The 23852-nt window shown below is 48.0% G+C and overlaps 1 protein-coding gene across 2 annotated transcripts in view; it reads left to right on the top strand.

Moving 5' to 3' along the window:
* The window catches only part of RXRA (retinoid X receptor alpha), a 228275-nt gene that overhangs the window by 162322 nt on the left and 42101 nt on the right, over nucleotides 1–23852 (top strand). For both annotated transcript variants that reach the window (XM_034793360.1, XM_034793362.1), the window contains exons 3-4: nucleotides 2263–2413; nucleotides 4561–4740. In XM_034793360.1, coding sequence (XP_034649251.1) covers nucleotides 2263–2413; nucleotides 4561–4740 — 331 coding nt within the window. The remainder of the gene's footprint in view (nucleotides 1–2262; nucleotides 2414–4560; nucleotides 4741–23852) is intronic.

The following is a 23852-nucleotide window of genomic DNA, read 5'->3' on the forward strand; positions in this document are numbered from 1 at the left end:
GTTAGTCTGTATCCGCAAAAAGAACAGGAGTACTTGTGGCACCTTAGAGACTAACAAATTTATTAGAGCATAAGCTTTCGTGGACTACAGCACACTTCTTCGGACTACAGCCCACATATCATATGCATCCGAAGAAGTGGGCTGTAGTCCACGAAAGCTTATGCTCTAATAAATTTGTTAGTCTCTAAGGTGCCACAAGTACTCCTGTTCTTTTTGAGACTTCATAGTACTTCCCATGTAACTAACACTTCGCAAGGGATACCTACTATGATGCTAATGGTTGACATGTTTGATGCTATACATCTGGGGAGCTACTTAAACCTCTCTAACCCTTTCTGACTGACCCTGCTGGGGATGGAGTAAGTAGAAGAAAGGGGACAAGGAAGAGAGAAGTCAAGGGGATTTGCGGAGGGAACATAAGAAAAAATTGAGGCGAGGGGCCCTACACAACTCCAGATCCTTAATTCCAGCCCTCCAGCATCTGTGACCTGTAGCCATTCCTTAAGTATCTTTCCCTTCGAGAGATAACACTAGAAGATGGTCTATAAATTCCAGGGTCTAAAGCAGCCAGACTGGTGTCCTGGTCTTCATCATCCATGCAGGCAATCTCAGCCGGGGTGCTCCCACATATAATCACTGCAAATCATTTTCTCTGTTCTGCGTCCTGAGGCGGCATTAGGGGGAATCTTCCTAACACATTTAGATAAGGGCTCTCCTGCGGAGGTGGGCGGAAATTTGGCAGCAGGAAAGGAATTTGCCTGCCCATTAAATCAACCGGCAACAGTGGTTTATGGGACTAGCTTATTACACAGTGGTGTCAGCTCTTACTGCTTCCCTGGCATTATGGAAGGATTAGTTGGACCCCTGGCCCCTTCCCCTTGTTGTAACATGAAGCCAGTGATCTGCATATTCAAGAGGCATGATTTTATCCTGCTGCAGCGGTGAGTTGCTCTCGTAGCTGATTGCGGTGGGCTTGGATGTTTGCTGCTCGCTCTTTTTCCAGGGCAGTGGATTAGTGATCTCTGGAGATCTGTGTTCGAATCCTTGTCTTGGCTCATAAGATACTGGGTATTTCAAGCTAGCGTCGTGCCTACTAAGGACATTTTCAATGTCACACCCGATTTGGTGCAACCGTTCGGTTTGGCACAGTTGTCAGGGTGGGATAATAGAGTCAGCTCTGGTTAGTGAGGCCCCATCTGGCTCCTTCCCTGGCTGTGAATGGTGCCCAGATCATCACATTGGTTGAGTGTGCAATTGCAAGAACTTTGCACAGGTTGTGGCCCCTATGAGTAGAGCCCTGCAGATAGTGGAGCGGATGCGGATACAACCACGCAGGGCTCTACCCATAGGTCTCAGCCTCTGGGGGGTGGCTCCCCCCCCCCACGGGCTCAGCCCTGCAGGGCCCCTCACCTGCTGACTCCACAGCTCGGGGGCTGCTGGGCCCTGCCTGCAGGGGTGGCGTGGCGGCTGCTGCTGACTGCATTGCGAGCGGTGGGGTCTTGAGGCTACAGCCGGGATCCTGGCCGGCCAGGAGGCGATGCCCGAAGGGACCAGCCCACACCCTGGGCTCTTTTTTCGGGTTTCTGGATGGCTGTCTCCCACCCTCGTTTTCAGCGTAGATGGAATCATCCACAGCAGCCAGGTGTTCTCCGCTTCCTATGGCTGTCGGTAGGGCTCTAGTATAGGGCAGCCACGTGGTCTAATGGATAGCGCCGGCGGCGCCTGGCCTGTGGCGTCCGGCTCAGGCTGCCCGGGGGGCACAGTGAGCTTGGGGCCAGCAGCCATGGCTGGAGTTGGGGCTGTCCAGCACCTGCTTGCCACGCCACTTCCCGTCCAGCGGCTCGGGCCCCTCGGGCAGCGCCAGCGTCCCTACCATGGCTCGCCCTGGCTGCACACCCAGCCCACCGGCCACTAGGCAGCAGAGCCCGCCCCCGGCCACGGGGATTGGAGCGGGCGCCCCACCTCTCCACTGATGCATCATGTGCTACTGCTGCTAGTGGGTCCCTTCGCTCGCAAGGATCAGATTCATAACCCTCCCTCCACTTCCAGGAATGAAAGCGGATCCCACTCTGGAGAGCCTGACTTTGCCCATTCTCTGCAGATTAACTGAGGGCACCCCGAGTGGCATTTGGAGACACCTGAGTTCGGGGTGAGGGGCCAGACCCAAGTGGGAGGATGCCACGTTTATGTACAGCACCCCCCTAGCTTGCCTTTATCCTGTGCTCGATGATAACCACGTCCCCTGTGTTTCCCTCCGCACAGCTCAATTCTCCGATGAACCCCATCAGCAGCACAGAAGACATTAAACCGCCCTTGGGACTCAATGGAGTTCTTAAAGTGCCAGCGCACCCCTCAGGAACCATGGCCTCCTTCACCAAGCACATATGCGCCATCTGTGGGGACAGATCTTCAGGTAAAACCCCCCAGATGGCAAGTGGGGGAGGGGATCGGGGAGGTGGACCTTGATGGAAGGAGAATCCCCTTTCCTGGTCTTTATTTGTCCAGCAGGAGCATCCACATGCCTTAGCTTCCTGGGCCCAGGCAATCCTTGAGGGGGCCATTTAGGGAACTGGGGTAAAAATTTGTCTGGGGATTAGTCCTGCTTTGAGCAGGGAGTTGGACTAGATGACTTCTTGAGATCCCTTCCAACCCTGATATTCTATTCTATGAATGGTCTTGTGACCCAGCTACTGGGTGCAATCACTTTAAAGACATCCCCCAGCTTCTGAAGGTGCCAGAGGAAGAGATAAGAGAAGTGCAGCCACCGGGGGGAACCTTTTGCTCTTCCATGCCAAGTGCTCAGGGCCATCCTAAACCTTAACCTCCGAGCGTTTCCTTCCCCTGCACCTGGAGATTGATGGCCAACCAGCCAGGGCTGGAGCAGCAAAAACGGAACCTTGGGAAAATGCGGGGTAGGGGAATGATCCCATTTATCAGCCCTACCTTCACCCCTTTTGCGGCTATGCTGGAGGGGGTTGGATTTAATTGAGTGGCAGGGCTGTGCGGAATATCCTTAACCACAGCTGAAAACAAACCAAAGCCAGCTTTGGTTTGAGGGTGTCCTTGCCCCCTCTCTGCTCAGAGCAGGTTCACTCAGAGGGAGACTCGGCTTGCAGACCACCCCAGGGAGCCTGATCTGGTATCGCAAGCCAGGTGAAACTTGCAGATTCGTCTGCGTTCAGAGAACAACTTGGTGTGGGGAACAGGTGAAGTTTTGCCTCTACCTCTGCTTAGCCGCTGGTTGCATCATTATATATTGGAAATTGGCTACCACTGGAGCACTATAGCTCCTCCTTCGACCGTAGCCTTTTTATCCCATATCCTTCCTTCTTCCGCATCCTTTTATCCCATGGTGACCTTCTCAGAGAGTACCAGAGACACTTCTGATTGATTATCCCCACTCTGTAAATTAACATGTGGTAATTCCCTTTGTTCTCATGTCATTTTAACTCTTATCACAGTGGGCTCCCTGCTTGTCTTTCTCTCCAGGCAAATTTTGCTCTCTCTTATGCCCACGTGACTATATAGGAGAAGGTGGCCTGGATGTGTAACTCAGAGCAAACTTCAGTACATAATGTCTATCAGTAAAATTTCCCTAAAACTTCTGACTCCATTCCCAAGCGATGCTCTATGGCCCACGAGTGATCCCTGCATGGGGTCTTCCCTGGGGACGTGCCCAGAATAACACCTCTCAAGAGCCACCCACTGAGGAAAGAGGGGAGCTCTCGCAAGGTTGTACACGCAGTGAACATGTTGGAGAATAACCATGCCAACTCAGTCCCATCTGTGGAGGGGCTGCCGAAGGCGACGTTTGTTCTCAAATAGATTACTGTGTGCGGGGGACATCTTCTCAGCAATGAGCAGCTGTGTGGATTGTTCATTTCTTATGCGACCCCAAATGCCATGGACAAAGAGAAAAGGGGCCGTTTGTCACAAATAACACTAGCCCATTGGCTCCTGTGCCCACAATGTGAGCAGAGAGGTCAAGGGCTGAAAGAGTCTTGGAGACAGCAACTACTCTCTGGTCCCTTGTCTTCACTTGGAAATTAGGTTGTGTTAGAACATGACTGTGGCTCATGTTGTTAAACATGATTTGCAGCCCATTTGGACAGGGACATCTTGTCATCTGGTTGTGGCAAGGCCTGTACTTCCAGTTGGGTTTGACCCACGACCAGTGGACATGATGGTAAACATGATGGTTGAGGCAGGTTGCCAGGGCAACGTGGGGGAAGCTTGCCTGGATGTTGTACCTATTCTGTGGATGAATAAAGAGTGGTCAGGCCCTTGTCCAGACAGGGATGTCTAGGCTGAGCTAGTTAGCTTGATCACATTAAACAGTGTAAAACCCTAGGAGACAAAGCAATTGTATATTAGCACACACTAAGATAAAGCCTGACCACCCCCCCCCTTCAAATCCTAAGCTAGACAAGGCCTCAGGTAATTAAAAAACCCAGAGGAGAAGTAGTAAGAGGGCTGGGGGTGGGTGGGAAGGTGACCTGTTTGTTGCTCAGTGGGTCTGCATGATTTCTGTGTTTCTTCATCCCTCTCGATCCCCTGCAGGTAAACATTACGGGGTGTACAGCTGCGAGGGCTGCAAAGGTTTCTTCAAGCGCACGGTGCGGAAGGACCTCACCTACACTTGCCGCGACAATAAGGATTGCTTGATTGACAAGCGCCAGCGGAACCGGTGCCAATACTGCCGGTATCAGAAGTGTCTGGCTATGGGCATGAAGCGAGAAGGTAAGGCAGACACAGCAGTGACCTCCCTTAAGCACGCAGGCCTGGTGCAGTGGACCCGGCGGGTGCTCAGGTACACTCCTTCTGTAGGAGGCTCCCTCCTGTTTCGAGCCCTGCAACGTAACGTGCACCAAACCTGCATTTCGCCCCTTTTGTTGCTGGTTGTGAACGCAGCCAGGAATATATGTCAATGATCTCACTATGGAATCGCTGCTCCTGGGTCCTAACCGTGCTGTTTGCTGCTACATAAAGGGTGGATTTTTCTCCCCTGTGCATGTCTCTCTTGCGTATATTCTATGCTTGCTCGACAGTGACCAGTAGCAAGGTGCAAGGCCATGGAGGAATCAGGCCAGATGTGTATCTGAGAGGAAGTTGTTGCCCTGAGTAACTCACTTAGTTCCTTCACCAGCAATAGAATGTGTCTGAACAACTTCCATTGCCAGAGTGCTGCTTTTATTTCTCATAAGGAGCAGCATCCGCATCAGATTCTTCTGGCTACCCAGGCCTAAGCCAGGTTACACTCTGTGGTATGATATTACTGGGTGCGAATCTGCCCAAGCAAAGCTCCGAAGGTGCCGGCATGGTGTTCATTTCAAAGGGGTGACGCAAGGCGAGAGCAGGTAGCAGCAGATGCTATTGGCCAGTGGCCTGGAGGAAGGCAACAGGAAAGCCCATATCAAGGGGTGAATGCGGGGCTAGCGTTTTAGGTACAAGGCTCTTGGATTAAATATATGTTGGGTGACAAGCACTGTAATCTGATTTGGCCCATCCTTTTACAGATAACCTGATCTGAAATGATGTTAAATCCTGGGAAATTGGTGTCGATTATTAAATGGGACACTGTCCAGATACAAATTGTGTGTTTAATAAAATGCTTTCCCTGTAGCACTTTAGATTAGTAAAACTGAAAGAATGTTATCAGCCTAATTTATTCCTCATCGTGCTGTTAGTTGGTATTTTGCACTTCACTAGCCTGAACTAGACTGGTTATTTTCATTTTCTCTTTATAGTCACTTTTACTTTTGATTCCCATGAACTTGCCCTGTGCTGTTGTGTTTGGGTTTCCAGTATTGTAGGAAAATAGTTGAAACTCTGTTTTTCCCATGAGGAAGAATAATCATGACAATTTTTTTTTTTTTTTAGTTTTTGTAAAAATTTCCCCCCTCCTGAAATTTAGTTTTGGACCTGAATGATTGACAATGGCTCGTCAATGCTGCATTGGTCGGTGTGTGCTTATGACTTGAGAGCGACTATGTGACTAATCCTCCATTGGTAGCACTCCAGTTACTGATATCCGCACTCATTACATCTTCTGAGTCACATCTGCTGTGCTGACTGGCACATAAATCCGCTTCTTTACTACTCTCTGTTCTGCGGAGTCACAATAGTCGTGGGAGAGCAAAGCTGCAGGATGTGTCTCTTTGAAGAGCAGTTAGTCTTGTCTGGAGCGTTAACTAAATAGGGCAGCGCTGAAGCTGTGTCTAGTGTTTAACAAACCCTGACAGGCTTGATTTACGGGGTCATATAAGGACCCACACATGCAGATTCTTCAAATGTCAAAGCCATCTCTGCTTGGGATGCTTTGGAGTTCCAAAGGCAACTGATTAAAAGGGCATTTGGATGGGGTTAGGGGGAAAGGGTTAGCTCTCCAGAGAGAGCAAACTGCAGAGTACTGAATTCCTAAAGGGAACCTTCCTCACCCCAGCAAACTCAACCCTGGATGTCCGGAGTCAAGATTTCTGGAGGGGAGTGTACTGTGTTTTGCACCGAGGAGGGCTGGAAACTCTGGCAGATGTTCTGGGTTTTATACAAGGACTTTTTTTTATCACGGGGTAACCATGTATAAGATATATATATATATATATATAGTCTTAATCAGACACAGAATGTACCTCTGATATGTTTCAGACATGAATCAGAGTGTGTGTGTGTGTATGTCCCAGAGCATTTTGTTTAGGGCGCTATAGTTTTAACAGGAATGTTAGAAATCTGAGCATCCCTCTCTACGCTAGCAACAAGTCTGCATCTTCCCCATGTCGGGCAGCGGCAGAAAGGGTGCAAGTCACATTTGTTTTCTTGTTTAAGGGGCAGGGATTTTACGGCTGGCTCTGCAAACAGATGACAGCCCTCCCTCACAGTCAGACAAGAGGGCTCTACCTTTCAAAGGTAAAGCCAACTTTGAGGCTGGTTTCCTGAGCTTCCCCCAATGTCCCCTGGGGACGCTGACTTGACTGCACAGTAGGTGCGGTCCTGACAGACAACGGAGAGAAGGAGAGAGCACGCGATGTCCTGAATCAACCCTGTCTCTCCCAGGTGGAAGAGACCAAGGTCTGGGATGTGGACAGATAGACAAAGCCACCCGCTGGTGCGAAGAAAGCAAAACCGACAGGGGATATGGACAGAAAGGAGAAGAGGGTGGAAAGTCTTTGGACTTCAGGTGAAAATGCACTAGTGCTGCTGGCTGTGGGCAGTGCCAGGTGTCTGGAGTGAGGCAGGGATTGGACTCAGGAGGACTGGTTGTTATTGGAGTTACATCTCAGCAGTGGCTGTAAAGAGTGTCTTAGGGTACGTCTACACAGCAAAAAAAACCAACCTGCAGCAGAACGTCCCAGAGTCTGGGTCAACTGACTTGGGCTTGCAGAGCTCACGCTGCATGGCTAGAAACTGCAGTGTAGACATTTGGGCTCAGGCTGGAGCTCTGACTCCCAACACCCTGACCCCTCCCTGGGTTTCAGAGCCCAGACAATGACAGTGCTATTTTTAGCGCCGCAGCGTGAGCCCCAGTCAGTTTGACCCGGGCTCTGAGACTCACTGCCGTGGGTTTTTTTTGGCCATGTAGACGTGCCCTCCTTAAAAGCGTGTTGTGGCTTAGACTCTACAGGTGCCGTGTGAGGTGCTCGCAAGGATGTGTGACCACTCAGCGCTCCTGCAAAACCAGCCTTCGTGTGTGAAAAGCACCGGAGGTAGCCAGGCTGGCGTTTGGCTGCAGGTGTTTGTTCTCTGCAGTGCTGCCAGCATAGGAAGACTCATCCCAAAGAACGAACCAACTCGCCTCTCTCTGTCACGTCTCCCCTCCATAGCCCCTTGCCCGCCGAGATACTCACTGGTGCATATTTGCAATCTGTGCTGGCATGATCCTGGGCCTGTAAAGCTGTGAAGGAAACAGTCCTCAGAGGAAAGGCACAGCTGCCATGCCAGTGTGAACAGAGCGCTGTCAGATTGCATTAGCGGTAACTGAGGGGCGTTGCATTCTTTGCTGGATAAAAGTTGCTAGTCAGGAGGTCAACTCTATAACTTGTACTCACCAAATTTTTCCATTGCGAGAATAAAAGTGACTAACAAAGGCCAGCTCATCTACTGTATATTCAACAATGGCACTTGCTTTTCAGCGGAGAGATGTGGGAACGTTTTCAATTTGCAGTAAATGTAATGTCGTCGGCTGGGATTGTCTATGGAGCCTGTTAAATTTCATTGGGAACTGGGCGCCTAACTCCCCTAGGCTCTTTAGAAAATCCAGGTTAATTTTATTTTTATTTGTCCTGAATCAAAATGGAGCCCAAAGGTTTTGGTTCTCAGGCCCTCTGGGATCTGGTTTTCCCCTGGAAGTGTCCATTAATGTGAGAGGGTTACTTCCGGAATCGTCCGCTCTCCCTGAGATGGTGTCACAGGGTGAGCTGGGGCTGGAAAAGGGTTAAGGCCTCAGAGCTCTGGATGATGTGTTAGAAGCCCAGAGTGGGCACCGAGTATAAGAGGTGCTGTCCTCCGAGCAGGAAGGAGAATATACTGTGAAAGACCTGGTGCGGGGTGCTCTTGCAGTGGGCAGGTGCCTGGGTGGGGAAGGGCAGTGGCCGGGGGTCTGGATTGGGACTGGAGATGAGTGAACTGGGGCCCAGGAGGGACTGAGTGGGTTCAGATCAGCAGGACGCCTCGCTAAGAGGAGCTTAGCATAGCCAGGGGACCTGGGCTCCAGGAGAGTCGAGTGGAGGCAGGAACAGAAAAGGAACGGCTGGCGCCTGGGAAGGCTGAGGGACCTCTTTGTCCTGCTGTGTCTTAATAAACCTGGCCCCAAGAAGGGGAATGTTCCTTGAAGTGTGGTTGTGTGGGCATCCATTAGCGAGTCAGAGGGGAAACCGAGGCAGCACCCAGTGGGGGTGGGGCATGCCGCTGTTGCAGATGGATTTAAGTGAAATGGTTTGATGCTCAAACAATGGACCCAGCTGCTTGCCCATGGTGATCTGTGGCTTTTCTCGTTTTCTTTCTGTTGGCTCTGCTGAACTGACATCCTGTAAATCAGGTGACTATTAAATTCCTACAATTACGGCAATTGCCCGGGCAGCGCCACTGTAAAATTATAGGTCCATTAATTAATTTCTAAATGGCAGTGGAATTCCCAAGGGAGCGCATACTGTATGCCAGCTGTGTGAGGACTCTATTAATTCATCTTGATTAACATTATCACAACGTATACCGAATGAATCCATAATAATCAGCCAATTATTTAAAAGTGTGACAGATGGGACCTTCATAACCCTAGAACTGAACTCACGCACTACTGGCAGACTGATCTTATAGTGCGGTGTGTATATTATGGAGGGCTAGGAGAAAGAGGAGAAAGTCTTTGTGTTTAGCATATGTGATTAGTAGACGTTCGGGGCCAGATCTTCAACTGAAGTGAATCAGCGTAACAGAGCTCCATTGATTTCCATTGAACTATCCCAAGTTGCACCCGATGAGGATCTGACCCATAGTAAATAGCTATTTGGTGCCATGTTGATAACAGACCTGGATTCTGTTCTTGGCACTGCACTGTGGCTCAGTTGCCCTCTCTGTGAAATGGGAATAACACTACTCCTTTGTAAAATATTTTGAAGTCTGTGGGTAAAAACTGTCTGTAAATGAGCCATCCATCTGGCTCAGATATACAGTTCCAAGAAGCATCGTCTGCTCATTTTGGAGTGGTCTTTTCGCTTTTTTTATTCCTGAAAATAAGTTAGATACGGTTCTGGTTTTCAAAAGTTCATGGGTGCAGTTATGCATGCGAAGAGTGCACATGCAATTATTGATCGAATTTGCTCATGCGGTTACTGCAATGGAGAGAGGGAATTGACCATTTGCATGTGAGATACACATCTGGCCATTTGCCCACATACGCATCAGTGACAATTTGCATATATAGGTGCAATAATTGTGCGCAAAGCAAATACATACGGATTTTCCACATGCAACTCTGAGCCTGCATCTTTGGGAATGAGGTCTTTGCTGTGACTTGGTTCCCTTCTACCCATTTCCCATCTGAGACCTCTTCCCAACTCACTTGTCCCATTGCTCATCTTACCTACCAGCACCACATTCCAACATCTGCTCTTCCTCACTGCATCTTCCTCCCTCATCTATTGCCTGCTCATTGTGACTTGACATCATACTCAATATCTGATCTATACAGTCCTGATATCTCTCTAATTCCCCTCCTCTCCTCCTCAGCTCTAGTTTTGGCTGAAATTTTGGGCTGGTTTGTATGACCCAGCCCCATTTGTCCAGTCTCCTAATCTAAACAGCTACATCTTATTCACAATAAAGCCAGTGATATGGGCCTTAATTCCATTCAAAATATGTTGCTCCGGAGACCACATTTATGGCAACCGAAATAAATACTTGATTCCTGTCGCCCCAACAGTATTTATATGCCAGGGACGTGCGGTAAAAACCCTCTTACCAAGATCTCTCGCTCTAACAGAAGAATAACACAACGGTAAATCATTTCCCACGTGGGGAAGGAGAATAATGTTGTGACCAGGGAATCAATATGAGGAGTGAGAGAGACGTAAGCCACACTTCAATAATGGAAATTTATGCAAGAGGAAAAACCCTCTTATATAAATAGCTGAGGAAGGAAACATGCTTATTTAAGGAGCCTAAGTGCAGGCATGCCATTAGACAGCTGGTGGAAGACACAAAAGGGGACGGGCCCTAAGAATCCCTCTGTCAAAGAGTACTCAGAGAGGGAAAACTTATGGGACTGAACTCGGTGGAAGTGCAAAGAGCAGCTCGCGATAGAGATGGCAGAGCCTTGTTCATGCCCTAAGCAATGTCTGACAGCATGGGAAGGATTCAGACGCTCCACATTGGGGAACTAGCTTAGGAGAGCCTGTGTTTTATATCATTGGCAACATCAAAAGGCAAGAGGGTTGACGTTTAGAATGAAAATTGTCTGTACTCTGGGCTTGGTGTTAAAATTTAAGGCTTTGCCTGTGCGGTGTTATTAGTTTAAGGGAGGAAAAGCATATAAATGGAACATTTCTTCTGGCATTTAAGTCTCTTCTCAAGGCTGCCTATTGATAAATTTAAGTAGGATATCGATGCTAATATCCATGGTGCACTTGCCTTATTGATTCGGAGACACCGAAGCTGCAATAAATGATTAACTGAAAGTGTTGTTTGCCATATAAATTACTGCCAGTGGCACAAGCCGTTGTTTTCTGTACTTTGTCTTCTGCTAAGTATCAGACATTCACCAAAACTAAGGTTACCATCCCGAAAAGCTTCACCCATGCAGAGGATATTGTGGTGGGGTTAGTGATTTGCATCGAGTAGTGTAGCTCTCGCGCCTTGACGTCAGTTTTCGATGCTTGGAGAAACAAATTCAGCCCTGAACTCTGAATTGAATCCATAATATACATGCGTGTGCACACACAGATCCCCGGTGCTGCCAGCCTGGGAGAGGAGGTGGCATTGATGGAGGAATGAGCACTCAGCTAATGACTGCTGCAGTGAGGGAAACTCTGAAGATGCATCGTTTTGTTGTGTGTCTTTTCTCCGCAAACAGCCCACGCACAAAGAGCTTCTGCCCCGGGTTTGACTATGGTGTGGAGAAGTGTAATGGAACTCTGCCAGGCTCCACTCACAAACAAGACTCCATTTAGAGGAAGGATGGTCTTGTGGCTAAAACAATGGACCGGGACTTGGGAGATCTAATTTCAGTGCGTGACTCTGCCACAGATTGAATGACCTTGGGCAAATCACTTCATCTCTTTCTGCCTTAGTTCCCCATCTCTAGACCACAGAGTAATATTATTACCTACCTCCCACCCTGTCTCTCTATTCTTCTTCAAGTGCAGGGGTTCTCATACTGGGGGTCAGGACCTTTCAGGGGGTCGCGAGGTTATTACATGGGGGTTCACGAGCTGTCAACCTCTACCCCAAACCCCACTTTGCCTCCAGCATTTATAATGGTGTTAAATATATAAAAAGTGTTTTTAATTTATAAGGGGGGGGGTTGCACTCAGAGGCTTGCTATATGAAAGGGGTCACCACGAAAAAAGTTTGAGAGCCACTGTTCAAGTGCCAGTCCCTATGCGTGCTCCACACCTGGATGCGCATGTGCCCCATGCGCCCGAGTCCAGAAATTCTAACAAGCGGGTGTCACATACACAGTAGTTCACCTCGTGCTCCGGACTGAGGGCATAAGAGGCAGTACAGGCCAGTGCCTCTCCTGTTCCTTTTTACTGCCTCATGGGGTCCCTGTGGCCACAGATTTCTCCAGCTTTTATCCTTATACTCTGTAAATAAATTTGTGAGTAGTTGATAGTTTATATTCGCATAGTTGGAATTTTTAATATAGTTGGTAGAGTTGGTCTTTTCCCCCATACCGTGGACTTCCTCCCCATGGTCTAGGACTATGCCCCGAGTCCCAGGTTCAAGAATTGTCTCTCCTGCCTTTTGTCTTTCTCTGTGAGCAATGATCAATTTATCAATTAAAGAGAGATATACCTATCTCATAGAGCTGGAAGGGACCCTGAAAGGTCATCAAGTCCAGCCCCCTGTCTTCACTAGCAGGACCAAGTACTGATTTTGCCCCCAATCCCTAAGTGGCCACCTCAAGGATTAAACTCACAATCCTGGGTTTAGTAGGCCAATGCTCAAACCACTGAGCTATCCCTCCCCCATGATCACCCATGCTGTCTCTGTTGTTTGGGTCGGACGTACATTGCTGCAAAGTGCAGCTCCTGTTGCTCTTTTCTACTGCGAACTAGCAAAGCTTGTGAGCTCAGATTCGGAAAATACCTTCTCTGAGGCTTCACTCTGATCCAGGCCAGGGTAGACCTCTCCTGTACATCGGCCCCAGCAGACGAGCAGCGCCCCTCTGAGCACAAGCTTAGGAGCGGAGTCTGCAGGTGACTCTTCCCCCCACGCAGAAGGCGGCCAAAAGAGGCTCTTGCATCCCCCCAGAGGGGCTGAATTTCTTTTCTCCCAAAATTGCAACCTGCAGAAAAAAAAAAACACTGGCGCACCCAACTGCCGTGAACTGGCCCAGATCGATTCTTGTTCCTGATGCCAGCTTTCCAGAAAACCAGGGCGTTATTCTGCTGTGTTTTCTTCCTGGCGGGGCAGTGCCTAGGAACTATGTTTCTGCTGTTTGCATGTCGTCACCATTAAACTTCATTTCAGTGGAACTGGGTGACCCAGTGTCAAAGGGGTCCTGGAAAGGAGCCTCTCACAGCCTGTGTTAATACACCTCTACCCCGATATAACGCGACCCGATATAACACGAATTCAGATCTAACGTGGTAAAGCAGTGCTCCGGGGGGGCGGGGCTGCGCTCTCTGGCGGATCAAAGCAAGTTTGATATAATGCGGTTTCACCTATAACGCGGTAAGATTTTTTGGCTCCCGAGGACAGAGTTATATCGGGGTAGAGGTGTACTTTCCAGTGCCTGGCCAGACTCTTGCGGGGGGTCTTGCTGGTAGTTGAACTAAGGGTTCCTTTTAGTTCTGAATGCCGGTCTGGCAAGAATTCACTATCAATGTGCAGTGTGAGACAGGAAGTCAGAGAGTCAGCCCCCTGGAAAGCGATGCTGTCACTGTCCACAGGGTCACACTCCGAGGGAGGTGAGCCTGGGGAATACCCCTCTCTCTCCAGAAGAGCTGAGCTCCTGTGTGTTGGGAATGGGGAAAGCCGAGTGATCTCAACAAGGGATGGAGCAGTTAGGATAGCCAGAAGCCAGCACTGGGTCTAAGAATGGTTTTGCTTCTCCTCATTGGCCCCACAGACATTCATTTACCTAAGTCACGGCCACCATGCATTTTGCTTGCTCTTCGACAACCACATGTTCTACTGAAATGGTAGACGTGGCCTTCCCAAGCGGCCTTCAGTAGGGTGCATGGAACATGCAGGAGGGAATAGGGGTGAAGGCCCTTGAGACAAATGTGTCTCTGATGACTTAGTGGAGTTACACCAGGGATGGATTAGGCCCCTTGTGAGTTTCTCATATTCACATTGGTTGGCAGCTTTACAGCTGTTCGAAAGAAGGGCACCTTTCTTCTGAGAGGGATTTCAAGTGCTCCTGATGCCTGGAATTCATTTCACTGTTGGCTAGAACCACCGGTTCATTTCTCTTGTTTGGCTCTCTCCCTCCGTCTTGTCTACCTGATAAATGTTGCTCTCTGAATAAGATTAACAGACGTGTTACCGGAGGTGCCACTGAAATGCTCCCAATGGATGCAGTAACTGGCCATCACATTCTATTTCATCATAGTTAGCCTGAATGTTGGCTGGTAGGTTTCTGTCCTTCTCTCTCCTAGTACAAAATCTTGACCTGTACGTTCTGTACCATTTTATATTCCTCTGCAGCAAACCGAGGAAGCTACCACTTAGCAGAGGGACATGTATCCCTCCTAGATCTGGGAAAATACAATAGAAAGTACTAGGTGTCGTTCGACCCACTGTGCGTGGACACCATCCTTCTGATTGAACTTGGAACGAGTCTGGATGCTGCTTGGCTTTCCTATCCAACAACACCAGGCTTTGTAGGCAGCTTGGTGGAGCTGGGTGCGTGCCCAGAATTATTGCTTGCTTGGTTTGTTTTCTGTCTTTAGCCTTCTCTTTGAGGCAGTGCCTCGCCATGGCAGGACACTGTTGGTAGGAAGCACACAGCACCTTCAGTGCTTAGATTTCTCTCTTGGTGACTTTGGATTGGTTAGAGTCTGAAATGGGCAGTACGGTGGGCAAGCAGTGAACCCTGGAGAATGGGCCTTAAGGAAGAGTAGTGGCTCTTCAGTTCAGATGAGCTTGAGCATCTTCTGTTATCTTTGCATGCACAAAAGTTTCCTCTAAAATTACCGCAGTGTTTCCCAGGGACATTAGGTCTAAACCAGAAACCCCATATGGAGAGTCCTTAGGTGCTGAGAATGAGGTTTGGGGGCTCCTTTTCCTGTGGCAGATAAACACAGGGGGGCCAGATCTTCAGCGGGTGTGAATCAGAGTGGCTGAGGTTCTGGCCCAGTGCCTTTCCAGAGATGGACAGCAAGATGCCCTGTGTGTCTGAACTCTGCTTGGTACAGTGGGTAGGTGGATGGGTGGGGGGAGGGCACCAAGGAACCAGTTACAGCTCCTTTATTCTGTGCTGGCCTAATCCTGGCATCAACTAGCACCACGTAGGAGCTGCTCTAACCACTATCCCTAGCTGAAGATCCCTAAGGCACCTAATACCAGGAAAGAATCCGTGTAGCAGAAAGGAACTTCCCCACAGCCATTCCCACCAAGCCCGGGCCATGCCCCCATGCCAGTGTGTGGAGCGGCTGGTGAAGAAGCTGTCTCTGCCAGCTTTACCATACTGGGGAGTTCCACCAGGAAACTTATTTGCTGACCCAGCTATGGCCTGTATGCATCTGCTTTGCACTGCCTGAGCAGCACAGCGTCCAGAGCATAACAAGGAATTGGGCCAGGCTTGCCGTCCAAGCAGCACTGGAGATAGGGCAAACTCCTCTCCTTTTCCTTGCTGTGCATTCCTGTCCTGTGTGATGATATCCCACGGCATCCAATCCTGGAGAATCTGCTGCGATCGCACAAACCAAGCAGGAAATACCAGTCGGGAGCCCTTTCTCATGCTCCCTCCAGCAGTCCTGGGACAGCTCACACAGTGCAGACTTTGGGAAAGCTTCAAGATGAAGCTCAGGGCCATATCCCCCCCACCCCATCCCTTCCTCCCTGTTACAGACTTACCTGTTTATTGACATCAGTGGTTCCCGACTCTGCAAGAATTCTCTCCATTTCCCATGTCCTGAGAACCCCAATTTGTTAATTCTGGGGCCCCACCATCCCAGATCATGCTATGATTTTATTGTTATACATTTATATCGCGCACCCTCAGTGCACACGGCACTTTATGTAGCGAGTGAAGAAGCCACGGCTTCAGCCCTGACATCCCGACTCCGCTACTGCTAAGCTCCAGCACCCTGCTCTGACCACTCGAACAGGGTGTTCTGTTCCCCCAGCTCGAGACCAGAAAAGTCCTCGCCCATCTCCACAATCACTGCAAGTTCCATTCTGCATTGCTGCAAAAGAAACCCACGCTCATTCCCAAAGGCATGCACCAGTGACATGCCTAGTTACCGGCTTTGTGTTTGGAAAGAGATGTGTCCATTCAGGATCAGGGCCCCATTGTGCCAGCAGAGAGAGGGAGAGAGACGTGATCCATGCCCCATAGAGTCTACAATAGAGCAGCAGGGCTTTGAGGACCAGGGGCATTCTCCCTCCTGTAAACTGTGGGATCCCTGACTGTAAACTGTGAGATACCTGACTCCAAACATTCAATAAGCTTCCCAGACAAGGACTGTCTTTCCCCTTCTTCTCGCTGCATATTTCCTAAGGCTTGCAGTATGGTTTGCATATTGCTCCACACTCCCCCTTCGGTGTTAGCCCACTGAAACTGAAGGAGTTAAACCGAGGATGGATTTAGTGACGCATTAAGTTACTTCCGCCTGCAGTTTCGAGACCTCTCTGTGACTCCTTTTCTCCTAGGAATTTCTCAAATAAATCACTGAGTTTATAGTGACCAAACTTTCCCCTTGTTCTATCCTAAAATGGCTTAGTCAGAGCTCAGCTCCTGCAGTAACACAGTTGCCGTTGACCCATGCCTAACCTCCTTCTCCTGATGCCCCGGCTTGTGCATCAACCCCCCTGCGAATCACACACGCTCAGGAAATCCTGGGACGTCCACAGCCTGGCTGTCTCCTGTCGATTCATTTCAGTGGCAGCTGGCATGACTCGGGGCGGGGGGAGCAAAAGGAGTCCAGAGAGAAATAGGGAATTCAGCTTTCCAGCTTGTTGTTCTGCATGAATCTAAAAGGAGGCAAATGGCCATATCCTACTGCAAGAGCAAAGTTCAAGAGAGAACAATTATTTATAGCTGTAATTTTAGACTGCAAAATTCTGTCCTTTCAGTTTAATGTGTTTGTTACTTCTGGCCGTCTGATGCTTTGTTCTTCGAACCATGCCATTAAAAATTCTAATTCTCATAATAATACAACTTTAAAGGGACACTATTGTCAGGTTGAAAAATCACATCCATCCCTCCATCTCCTTAACCTGCGCTCCTGTGTTACTTTTAACTATTGATGCGGTTTGTTTACATTCTGCGCTTCACTCAACTTTGATGACAATAGATTAATAATTTTCACTTTTGTTTACCGTCAGTTTCACTTGTTGCTTCCCAGTGCTGCAGCATTTGCAGGGGGGATGTTTAAATCCATTTTTTAAAAAGCCTTTTCATTTAAAAAATCACCACCATATTTCTATTAACTTTAGATTTTGCATAACTTAAAAAAAAACACATACAAATTTTGGGTCCAAGTGACAGGACGGAGTTACAATTTAACTTTTTATTTCTCAACTTTTTTGCATTTCCAGCAATATAAAGCCCTATCTTTGAGAGAGGCATATTTGGTTCAAAAGCCAAAGAAAAAGGAATTTAAGGCTGAATTAGTTAACTCAGGTACCACCGTATTTTTTAGGGATACAGGCACTCCCGGGTCAAAGAGCCCCAAGATTCCTAACAATATATGGCTAACACCTAACTTCATAAAAAAGGCAACAGAACACAATACATTTCACCTGCCGTGGAACGGAAATCCCCAATAACCTGTCCCTCCCAACGCTCCATAAATAAAACAGCCACCCTCTCACAGAAGGCTAGAGAGGAAACTAAATATTCCTGAGGCTGTGCCCTGAGGATGCCAGCAAAGGACATTGACTCACAAGGAGAGGGGGAGTATTGCAAAAGGAGAGGGGATGCTGCCCCTGCCCCTGCCGCTGTCTATTCATACTAATGTCCTGGGATGCTGGGTCCTTCCAGTTCTGCTGACTCATAGTTGCAGTGAGGGGACATAAAACAAATACTGAAGTGAGCTGGATGGTCCAATGGTTGCGTTGCTAGTCTGGGACCCAGGAGAGCTGCGTTCCATTTTCTGCTTTACCACAAACTTCCTGTGTGACCGTGGGCCAGTACTCAGTCAATCCGTGCCTCAGTTTTGCCATCTGTAATATGGGGGCACTCATATCTCACAGGAATGTTGTGAGGATAGAAACATTGCGAGGCACAGAGATCTCCTGCTGATGGGGCTATGTAAGTACCAAAGATAGGCTGGTAATAGCAATGTCCAGAAAGGATGCACTTCACCACTGGATTGTCTTCTTTTTTCATTTGCTCTCCCGATAGATCCTTATGGCCACCGTAGAACTATAGTTGAGAGATTGGGATGGTAGCAGGAGAGGATCAGATAGCACTAGGGAAAGAGGGAGAGACAAGAGAGAAAATGTGCATCCCATCAATCATCTACTGAGAGCCTTTTGCCCATGTGATGGAGATGGATGTAATCCCTGGCATGAACGGCTCTGGCTAATCCAACACCCCAGATTCCCCCATGCTTTCTGTCCCTGCACGTCTCAGTTCTGGCAGCAGAACACAGCCGTGCAGAATTTCTATGGAGACTATTTGTCTTCAGTGACATTTTGGTCCCAGTGGGCAGCCCTGCTGAAGGAGTGAGAGAAGCTCTCTCGGACAGGAGCAGCAGGGTGGGCTCCCTCGTTGTGTGCTGTCGCTTCAGGATTCTGGGGAGAGCTGAAAGAGACAATGGATTAGACAATCGCTTGGACACCAGTCCTGGGGTGTAACCGAGGCTAGATGCTTAAGTACGGCCATCCTTGCTCACGTTTCTGGGGTTAAACTCATCACCAGATGTGAGGTCAAGGAGGGATTTTCCCCCAGAGTACGTTAGCAGGGACCTTGCCTTTTATCTGCTTCTTCTGGGGAATCATCTGTTAGGATCCAGTAGATGATGACCAATCCACCATGGCCAGACACGGTCGGGTCTGCACAGGGACCATCCCCACTCCACTCCCCTTCCCTTTGTATGCGGTGTTGCTAGCTTTATGCAGACATTATTGAAGGCAATGAGTGACAGGTCTTCCCCCTCCCCCTCAGCATTCTGTACTGCTCCCTAAGCCCTGCCTGGTGGACAGAGCTTGTGCCACTTAGCTCACCGTATTGACTGGGTGGGCACAGCCAATCAGCAATCAGAAACTTGTTCAGGATGTGTGCAATTCGGTTGTGTCCAGGAAACAATCTGTAGCGTAGAGGGACTTGACCACTGATGCTTGGTTATCGTCTCGGGTTTGGGAGCAAGAGACCTGGAACTGTGAGATCTTACCAAAGCTGGGAAAGTTTTCTTCTGAACTTGAGTGTTTGGGGGTAGTATTAACCTCTGGGCTCTTTACCACCTGAAACTCTGCTCCAGGTCCCTTAACAATGGCTGGTACATTCTCACAAGGGTGTCTGCAAACAAACATACAGCAGCTGCCGGACAACAGTCCCTCCACACAATGGCCGGTGGACTTCTTGGAGGTGCTTGAGCAGTTGTGTTATTTTGGTCTGCGAATACCAAAGGACAGTGGGCCGATGGTCCTTAGTGCTGATCGGCGATAAATTGAAGTCCCCCTGGAACAGGAAGCTGTTTGTCAAGAGCTCTCAAAGCCATTTCTGAAAACATGTGGGCAGCTGTGTTAAAAATAGGGACCGAGGAACAGCTTTGCTAGGCCCATCTCTTGCATCATTTAAAACTGGACTAGATCATGTATCGGTGAATATACTGCTGGGGACTGGGGGGAAATCCCAGCAAGCCTTTTCCATCTCTGAGCGCTATGATTCTTTGATCACTAATCAGTTGTGTGCTCTCCACTCAATAGTCACGCCTCCAAGAGGGCCACATGCTATTGCAAAATAGGGCAGATTGATGGGGTAGTGAGAAGAGACATTTTCAAACAAAGATCTAGGACACGTGTTAGCTCAACTTTGGCACCTGCAGCTATTGCATCTCCCTGGGGTATTTCCAAGCAATTGGTAACGGCTCTGATATTAATACAGCCTGAAAGTGGGAATTGGGCTAAAAAATATGAGAGCGAGATTGAGAGAGGAGGAGGAGCAATGTGGATGGAGAAGAAACGTACCATGGAACGGAGATAGGGTTTAAACATCAGGGAGGGCATCCCTGCTCCTGTGCCCCTGCACTGAACGGCTGGTTGGAAAGTCAGTAACTCACGTTCATACACCATGCACACACCCGAGTGCAGCACGCGGCTTTGGTCACAGCTAGGAAAGCAACAGCAATAATGTGTTCGAGTGGGATCGGAAACTAGCTCAACGCAGTGACACGAGTGGTCAGAAGAAATGGCATGAAAGAGAAGGGCTTGGTAAAAAGAAAAGGAGAGAAAGGAAAGGCTGAGGAAGGGGAGGAACCAGGTGAAAATCCCCATTGTTGATTCAACACTGGGTGTGATCATACTTTATGCAGCAACTGGACTGCTGTCCTGCACCACCAAAATCTGTTCTGAATCCAGGAATAGAATTTCTCAGAAGTACTCTGTTCCCCTGTGGGTGGGGACCTTGGCCCAGGTCCTTAAGCATAATTAGGTTCCTAACTGCCACTGAAATCAGCGTGTCCTTGTGATTGTGGTTATCTCTAAAGCTCCATGCACAGCTAATGGCACTATACATAAAAACATTTCCCTCTGACTGCTGTACAATAGGTCTGTTTCGTAATAGATTGCACTTCATTACCCCAGAAAAATTCTCTCCATCTCTCTGTCCATCTATCTATCTTTTCACATCATGCCCATCCCATAACAGGATTGAGTGCTGAATCCTATGAAAAGCTTCAATTCCATTAGATTCGTTTTCGGTGAGAGCAAAATGCACCGTGAGAAAATAGCAACACCCCTTCCAAGTTGTTATTCCTATAAGTACACATTTTCATCTTGGAAAAAAGTGCTTATCTGTATTAGTGCAGGATAAGTGGTAATTACAAGCTACCATAGCCTGTTGCTTTTCCTGAATAAACAAACAAATGCTGTAATATTAGCACTAATGGAGGCTCTCAAAATGCTTCATTCTGGCAACACTGCTGGTGGAAAATCCAGTCTCCTTTTGTCCCCATTGCTTCCCTCATTAAAATTCTTCTTGGACACAAAAGCCCTTTGGGACGTTGAATCTGGCTTTGCAAACGGCAGGTGGCTTTGATGCGGTGCCCAGGGACATGGATGCAAAGTCCATGTGGTGGAACGGAACGTCACGCACATTGCTGTTGGATGGTGCCACATTTGTGAGAGACCTTAATGGTATGTGCAGGCAGGAGGGGACTAGATCTTCTAGCCCCTGCTTGGAGGTGTCTTTGCCTGTTACATCTTCCTCCCTACTGACCTCCTCCCCTGAAACTGAAATGGACAAAAAGGAAAGATGAACGTAGTTGCACAGCAAAGCTTCTCATGGTGTCAGGAAAAGCAGCCAAGATCGAGCCCAATGTAGCCTGAATTCTCAAGCAAGATTGTTGGTACCAATGGGTATGTTACAGAAACTGGGGAGCAGTCTGAGGCCTGACCTAAGCAGATGGGTTCTTAGGGTACCCCATCCAAAGGGGTATTGAATCGGCACTGCAGTTCCCATGGAAACTTGTGGATAAGTCAGTCGTAAATCACCGCTTTCCAGCATCAGAGACCCTCCCTGTTGGCCTTCTCCATTCCAGCAGCATGTCACCTGCTGCTCAGTCATACGTCTTTGGGTCTCTCATAGACCCCCAGGACACTATGCTCTCAGCTCCCGGGACACAACTGCAGCTGATGCAGTTGAGTGGGGAGGTGTTGGGTTCTGGGCTGCATTTTGGCTTAGAGGCACCTGTCAGACCTCACTGAGCAGAAACAGGACAGTCCTTTCAGAGGATGGGTTAATACAGATGAGAGACTGGGTGAGTTACTGAGCTGCGTGCTTAGCGTGCACCCTCATTAAAGAGCACCAGGCACTGATGGGTCTGATGAAGGGAACCATTAAGGTTTCATCTCAGAGTACTGACTAAGAGGGGGACTTGTCTGGGAATTGGTTATCCAGCCCCTTCCCAGATCAGAGGGCAAGGCACAGGCAGAAAGAAGAGTATAAGAGTGGAGGGACCTCACTCCACTGGCAGAGCACCTTATGTCCTAGCGGTTTAGGCCTCTTCAGTCCCAACCTCAGAAAGTACGTCAGCTCTTTAGAAGACACCTCAGCTCTTTGGTGCAATATTGCCAAAAAAAAGTGCTGAAAAATCATGAGTCAGGCTCCACAAATACTGAGATTGAGGTTAAAAATCACGATTATTCGTAATACCATCTTTGGAGCTCTGGTCAGTTGCCTTTCAGTTTTTGAGCCGGTAGGGATCACATTTTCAAGCTTTTCTCTGCAACCACGGGGGCTAAAATCTTCCTTTTCTTTTTCATTGAGAGCTAAGATTCTGGTGTTTTCACATGATTCCAGGAGCTGGGGCTTTCAGATAATCGTGAATTATCATGAGATGCATTATAAAATCACAAGGGTTAGTGATGCTGCAGGTGGTAACCAATATTTTCCCTTTCCTATTTAAAGCTCTAATTGTAACCTCTTGTTCTTCCCTAGCAGCTGGTGGATTTATTACTCAATCATACCCTCATGGTGGTAGCTCATCTTCACATGCTCTAAAAAATAGCGTCTTGTTATTAATTTCACTCTGCAAGGAGAAAATATCTGCCTATTCAAGTGATCAGGAGAAGTATTATGGGAGGGAGTGGGGGTTATTTTTTCCTGAATCTTTCTAGAAGCCACCTTTTATTCTGTTTCCTTGCTTCTCACTGGTTGCTTAAGAACAAAACTAGACCAAATAACGTGGGCTAAAGGGATGGCTGCAAAAAATATTCTGTAAAGATCTTGGTAGACTTTGTACTTGTAAGTCAGAGGAAATCTTATAAAAAGTTCTCTCTTGTGTATAATGACTAGCGCTGTGTGGAGGATGGAAGTTCTATTTCACAAAGGATTTTGAGATTTCCAAATCTGATATTGTTCTGACTTGGTGCAAAAACTGAATATTTCCATATTCTCTGCAAAGAAAATTCTGAGAAGAAAAATTGTTTCGGGTTTATTGAAACATTTCATGTTGATTTTGACTTTAAATTTTTTTTTAAGTCTTTTCGAAATAAAAAAATCAAAAGATTTTGTTGCAGTGGGCTGTTTTGACTGTGTTGGAACTTTCCTTCCCTCCCCCAGTTTACTTCTTAAATGAAATTCTGACAAAATTAACCTGATTTTGTGAAAGATTTTGATTTAGACAGAACTGCATATTCCAATGGAATATGATTCCATTGACGTTTCTCCACCAGGTTTATCAATGACAGTTACTTTGTTATGTACCACTCTGGGGTAGAACTTTGACTTTGAATAAAGAATCATTTAAAAATATATTTGAATCAAATCCCAGATTAACCCTAATTAGAGATGGAAAAGGCCCACTAAATCAACAAAGCCAGGATAACATAACACAAGAACTAGGGGTCACCAAATGACATTAATAGGCATCAGGTGTAAAACAAACAAAAGGAAGTATTTTTTCACACAATGCACAGTCAACCTGTGGAACTCCTTGCCAGAGGATGTTTTGAAGGCCAAGACTATAACAGAGTTCGAAAAAGAATTAGATAAATTCATGGAGGATAGGTCCATCAGTGGCTATTAGCCGGGATGGGCAGGGATGGTGTCCCTAACCTCTTTGCCAGAAGCTGGGGATGAGAGACAGGGAATGGATCACTTGATGATTCCCTATTCTGTTCATTCCCTCTGGGGGACCTGGCATTGGCCACTGTCGGAAGACAGGATACTGGGCTAGATGGACCTTTGACCTGACCCAGTATGGCCGTTCTTATGTTCTTATGATACAGTGTCCCCTGATGGAGGGATATTAAAACCGAAAGAATTCCCAGTTCTCAGTCACGCATCTGATTCATAGGGCATC

This window comes from Trachemys scripta, chromosome 17 (genome assembly GCF_013100865.1).
Source record: "Trachemys scripta elegans isolate TJP31775 chromosome 17, CAS_Tse_1.0, whole genome shotgun sequence".
Lineage (NCBI taxonomy): Eukaryota > Metazoa > Chordata > Testudines > Emydidae > Trachemys > Trachemys scripta.